Below are 6406 nucleotides of genomic sequence, written 5' to 3'. Positions count from 1 at the left end.
ACCACGATCCCACGCCTCCTCACCAAACCTCCTCTAATTCCTCTAAACGAATGGATACTCGTCCCTTTAATAATAATGCCGATAACCAATCTCTCCAATCTCCTAGCATATCGAAACCCATCAACCACTTTGACACCACAAACCCTCACACCCATAATCCTTCCAATCCCGAAACTGTTTTAAATAATACTAGCTCTACAAAAGAAACTAGCCCATCGAATGAAACTGATCCAATTGAACCACCTCCTATTCCTGATTTTAATACAGCAAGGCCATATAATACCACCTCATATCAACCAAAACCAAAATCCATCCCTTTGGAGTCCACTGTAATCACGCAGCCCATTACCACCAATACCCCCCCAAGCCCACCAAGAGAGGATACCCTTGCAATCCCGCAGCCCAACACTGTTATTAACGGCCCATCGAATCAAGTAAATGATACCCCTGTTACACCTAGCCACATCTCGGGTAAATCTAATATGGACAGCTCACCTCAACACATTCTAACAAATGATTTATGCTCACCAATAGTGACACAAGAACATGCAGATTCTGTTCCCGAAACCCTCCCTCACCATACCACAAACGACACCCCCTGTACTACCCCTTTAAACCCTCAATCCAACTCTCCATTAAATTTTATGCCTGCCCCTAACGCTACACAACAAACAAATTCCGATCCTTTCAACCTCGAACCTTTACTTTATACGGGTAAAGAAATTTCTAAAAAGAGAAAAATTTCTAGCACCATCGCCAAACCTATCATTAAGTCAAAAAACACCTCTCAAAACCCAGATTTTAAAAGACCTAGATCCAATATGCTTTACATCAAACATCTAGCTAGAAGTGGCCAAAAGCTTAGAATCTCTCAACTGGCTAAACGTTGTAAGTCCTCGTCTAACGGTGGTGGTAGCACATCCTACTTCTCGAAGGGATCTCATATGGACATGGTACATAACAAAAAGACTAAAAAGACAGGTTCTACCTCTAGCAAAAGCTTGGATACGTTCGAATTCGGGAAAAGCATCGGGATTCGTCGCAACAACCCATGAATCCACCTCCGTCACATCGATTCTGTAAGTTTTTTCTCATGTGTACGATTTCTCTTAATATTCGGGGTATTGGACAAACGGGTAAAATAAGCTGGCTTAAACGTATTTGCTATAAAGAAAAACCATCAATTCTAGGCCTCCAGGAAACCAAATGCGGCCAAACACGTGACAACACCATTGAATCTTTCTGGGGTAATTCTGATTTTAAATTCGTCCAAAAGGATTCGGATGGTGCTTCCGGAGGTATCCTAACTATTTGGGATACTAATATCTTTTCGTTCAACTATGCTATTGAGGGTGAATTCTTTCTTGCAATTTGTGGCACGTGGGCGGGTCATGACTCTGAAATTGCCTTCATTAATGTTTATGGCCCCCATTCCCATTCAAAAAAACTTAGACTTTGGAGCGAACTCTCATCCCTTACTAACTCCCTTAATATCCCACACATTGTTTTTGGTGACTTCAACGAAGTAAGAAACAAAACAGAACGCATGAACACAGAGTATAATCTAAATTGGGCAGATAATTTTAATAACTTTATAAATAACTCTGGATTAATTGATCTTCCTTTAGGCGGTAAAAGGTTCACAAGGATTTGTGAAAAAACAATGAAGTTTAGTAAACTTGACCGATTCCTCATTTCCGATGGCATCTTCACTATCTGGCCCAACACATCCTCCAAAACTCTTGATCGGGACCTTTCTGACCACTGTCCCATTATCCTAAGAAATAACCTCCTCGATTCTGGCCCTAAGCCAATACGTGTCTTTGACACATGGCTAGATTTAAAAGATGCCGACACCATCATAGAAAAGGCTTGGTTGATCCCAATTAGTGGGAATAGGCCTGACTGCATTTTCCGTAACAAACTAAAAAACGTTAAATTAGAACTTAAAAAACATAGTAATCAACTTGATAACTTAGACTCCCAAATACGTGATCATCTTACTGAATGTAATAATTGGGAACAAACCGCCGAAACTAGACCTTTATCCGAAACTGAAAAACAAAAATGGATCGATGAAAAAATGCATCACATCGTCAAAGAAAAAAAGAAAACAAACATGCTTAAACAAAAATCCAGAATCAAATGGGCGCTTGAGGGTGACGAAAATTCGAAATACTTTCATAACTATATCAAAAGAAGAACAAGTAAAAACAACATCCACGGGCTCTCAATTAATGGTACATGGACTGAAGATCCTAATCTAATAAAACAAGAAGCATATTCCTATTTTAACAACATCTTCCGATCCAAACACTTACGTGACGAATGCCCTTTCGATCATGTTTCACATCTTGAATACATTTCTTCCTTGGACAATCAACTCCTAGAAGCTAAATTTAACGAAAAAGAAATATGGGAAGCCATATGTAATTGCGATAGCTCTAAAGCTCCTGGGCCGGACGGTTTCAACATGAGATTCTTTAAAAAACATTGGGAACTGATTAAAACCGACCTCATTAAATCTCTAGATTGGTTCTGGGAAAACTCAGAAATCTCCAAAGGATGTAATGCATCTTTCTTCACATTAGTCCCGAAAAAACCCAACCCAATCGGATTAAATGAATATCGCCCAATCTGTCTAATAGGTAGCTACTATAAAATTCTCACCAAAATACTCTCCAATCGCCTTGCCATGGTCATTCATAAAATCATTGGTAGTGAACAAACAGCTTTCCTCAAAGGTCGAAATATCCTAGATAGTGTCCTAATTGCAAACGAAATAATTGATGAATTAAAACGTAAAAAACAAAAAGGTTTAATCTTTAAAGTTGACTTCGAAAAGGCATTTGACTGCATTGAGTGGGACTTTCTATTTAAAACCATGCACTTCATGGGTTTTGGTCCAAAATGGATTGGTTTCATTCGGGCATGCCTTTGGTCATCATCTATTTCTGTACTAATCAATGGCTCTCCCACCAAAGAATTTTCCCCTGAAAGGGGAATTCGACAAGGTGACCCCATTTCGCCATTCCTGTTCATCATTGTTGCTGAAGGTCTTAACATACTTGTCAAAAGAGCATTAGCCAATGGTCATTTGCAAGGATTAAAGATCGGACATGACAATCTCAATATTACACACCTCCAATATGCTGATGATACAATCTTCTTCGGAGAATGGAATAAAAGAAACGCCAAATATATCTCCAAACTACTAAAATGTTTTGAAAATATTTCAGGCCTCAAAGTTAACTTCCGTAAAAGCAAACTTTACGGTATAGGTACATCTACGACCGAAACCGAACAAATGGCTTGCTACATGAACTGCTCTGCGGGTCATACCCCGTTCTCCTATCTTGGACTTCCTATTGGTGTACCCACATCTCACGCCTCCTCGTGGCAGCCGATCGTTGAGAAATTCGACAAAAGGCTTTCAGATTGGGCTGCTAAATCTATTTCTTTCGGAGGTCGACTTACGACCATCAAATCAATTCTTAGTAGTATCCCATTATACTACTTCTCCTTATTTCATGCACCATCCGCTATCCTTAAGATACTTGAATCTAAAAGACGGAAATTCTTCTGGGGAGGATCTTCAAACGATAATAAAATTAATTGGATCAAATGGGACCAAATAATTTTGCCATACGATTGTGGGGGTTTAAACGTGGGGTCCCTCTTTGCTAAAAACATATCATTACTTTGTAAATGGTGGTGGCGTTTTAAAAACGAAGATAATGCATTATGGGTAAAAATAATCAAAAGCATTTATGGGCCGGGGGGAGGGTTGGATACTAACTTTTTATGCAGGAACATTTCAGGTCGCACCATTTGGAAAGAGATTATTAAAGCTGGAAAAGTTGCTGACAATATAGGCACAACCTTCACATCCTCGATTTCAAAGCGCATAGGAAATGGCACATCAATAAGCTTCTGGCATGATATATGGATCGGATCTGAGTGCTTAAAAGATACATTTCATAGACTATTCATGTTGGAATCCCGCAAAGAAGCAACTGTTGCTGATAGAATAATGAACGTTAACTCTACCTCGATCGGAAATTGGGATTGGTCCCGCCCTCCTAGTGGTCGTGCAAAGGATTATCTCACGGAACTCAACAACCTAATAACATCTGTTATTATTTCAGATCTCCCCGACTCATGGAAATGTTCCCTTGACACATCCGGCATCTACACTTCAGCAGCACTGTCAAATCTGATCAATAAGCTTAAATACGGCACAAACTCTAGAAACCTTTCACTACCTCAAAACAAATTCGTTCCACAAAAGATATTCATTTTCTCATGGAGGGCCGTTCAACAAAAAATCCCGGTTAGAAGCGAACTCGATAAAAAAGGAATTGACCTTCACACCATCTTATGTCCCTTATGTGAGCACCAAATTGAAACCATTGATCACGCGTTGTTAAATTGTCAAAAAGTATCTTCAATATGGATACAATTTCTCGATTGGTGGAATCAAAACAACATAAGAATCTCTAACATCAATGATGCCATCATCTCGGATCAAGGCATATCACATAATTCCATTGGTTCTGCAATATGGCAAGCTGCTAAATGGATTGCGTGCTACATTATTTGGAAACATAGGAACTTAAAGATTTTTTCCGGAAAAATATGGAACCCCGCTGTGATAATCTCCGAGATCCAATCTCAAAGCTTTAGCTGGATCTCAAATCGTTCACGGAAGAAAACACCTATCGATTGGCATCAATGGCTACTCAACCCGTCATTTTACGTGTCACCTCCTTCAAACCGCATAGGCGTCGGTTAACATAACTTAATTCAAATCGGGATGGTTTCGTTATTCTATATAGCCTATGTGGGTTAGATTAAATGGGTTGGTTGTGTGTCAACTTTGTAGTCGCTTGATCGGCACGGTTGTCCCCTCCTTCCCCGCTTGTTGTTCTTTTACGCAAGTTCGTCCCTCGTAGTGTTATCTAGTCTACGTCTCCCCCGATCATAAGTTCAGATAATTATTCCATATTTTCTCAGCTGATCCGTTTCGTTTATAGCATTGTATAAAAGCATATAGGGACTTGTATTGTAATATTCCATATAATAATAATAATATTTTTGCTTTTCAAAAAAAAAAAAAACTGGACAATTGATTTTCACATAAGTGTAATGGTATATGAAGTAATAAAATGTATATGAGGTGAATACTCGTATTAAGTTATTTACTATATGAACTTACAATTTACTCACCTAGTGTGACACCAGAAGACATTTGATTGTTTTAAAGTATATTAGGAACAAATAAGACAATTGAATAATTACAAAGTTTAACAAATTAACCACTCGAACATTGATCAAGTGCCTATCAGGACTCCTAGTGAAGCAGTAGGTCTCGGATTTAATCATTGACAATATCTTCTTGAGCCTAACTAGGGTTTACAGTATAAAGTACTTTACTTGGCATCAGGTGACATCAGGGTGACGCTTGAGCTTATGATGTCCTGGGTTTATCTACTATGGGGCTAATGTGTTCATTCATAGTAGGATTACTTGTTACTAAAAAGAAGTTTAACAAATTCAACTGTGGTATGGTGGGGGAATTGGTAAGATTATGAGTGTTATTGGAAAACCGTTATTTATGGATAAAGTTACTAGAGAAAGGTGTATAAATAAAACTGGAAGGGCGGGTTTTGCTAAGAGGAGGTTTCCATTTAAACCGACTTCAAGTTTTATAACTCTTCCCGGGCTCAATTCAGTAGCAGGATATTCAATTTCAATCTCAACTGGTAATTCTTTTTCAGCATTAGCTTCCACCAAAACAAACTGTTAAGGTGGATAATAAAAATCCAGGGAATAATGAACATGGGAATGCCAATGATGAAGGTTATGTTACTGTAAGTAGGAGGAATAGGAGGAATAATGGGAAAAGTAATGGTGGTGGATGAAATGGAGGAGATCAACAAGTTCGAAGCAAGAGTAATGGTGATGGGCAATATTTGAAAAAACAAACTGGGACATGGGCTCAAAAGGGGTATCATAAGCAAAATCAAAATATTGAAAATGAAGATAGTAAGAACGAAAACGTTTCTAATGGGTCGAAGCAAACCCAAACTGATATCCCAAAAGTACCTGGTAATAATATATTTTGTGAAGGTAAAAGCGACAAAAGAATATCTGTTGAAAAACTTAACCTTAGAAATGCATTTTCTGCTTTAGATAGTGATCCTAAAGATACTGATGATATAATAAGTGATAAATGGGATGAAAAATCTAACTTATATGAAAGTGAGAAGAAGCTGATTATGGATTTCATTCATAAAGGGCAGCTTCCTTCTAAATTGATTTTTAGTGATCGGAGCCCATTTCAAGTTAAATTCTATTACGAAAAATGTCGTGAATATGGAATCGAAGGATATATGGATATTGA

The 6406-nt window shown here is 38.2% G+C and overlaps 1 protein-coding gene across 1 annotated transcript; it reads left to right on the top strand.

Moving 5' to 3' along the window:
* Positions 1 to 1051: 1051 nt before the first annotated feature.
* LOC139899942 (uncharacterized) lies at positions 1052 to 4795 on the top strand. The gene is made up of 2 exons (XM_071882766.1): positions 1052 to 2009; positions 2649 to 4795. The coding sequence occupies exons 1-2, from the start codon at positions 1052 to 1054 to the stop codon at positions 4793 to 4795; spliced, it is 3105 nt and encodes a 1034-aa protein (XP_071738867.1).
* The last annotated feature ends 1611 nt before the right edge of the window (positions 4796 to 6406 follow it).

The sequence above is a fragment of the Rutidosis leptorrhynchoides genome, chromosome 3 (assembly GCF_046630445.1).
Source record: "Rutidosis leptorrhynchoides isolate AG116_Rl617_1_P2 chromosome 3, CSIRO_AGI_Rlap_v1, whole genome shotgun sequence".
NCBI classification, from domain to species: Eukaryota; Viridiplantae; Streptophyta; class Magnoliopsida; order Asterales; family Asteraceae; genus Rutidosis; species Rutidosis leptorrhynchoides.
The sequence above is the reverse complement of the archived record's forward strand: the minus strand, read 5'-3'. Positions and strand labels throughout refer to the sequence as shown.

Excerpts from the sequence above, each read along its gene's own strand:
- LOC139899942 (XM_071882766.1), top strand. The coding sequence starts at position 1,052 with ATGAATCCACCTCCGTCACATCGATTCTGTAAGTTTTTTCTCATGTGT. Across the intron at positions 2,010-2,648 it reads ACGTGATCATCTTACTGAAT|GTAGCTACTATAAAATTCTC; the intron begins GTAATAATTGGG and ends TCTGTCTAATAG.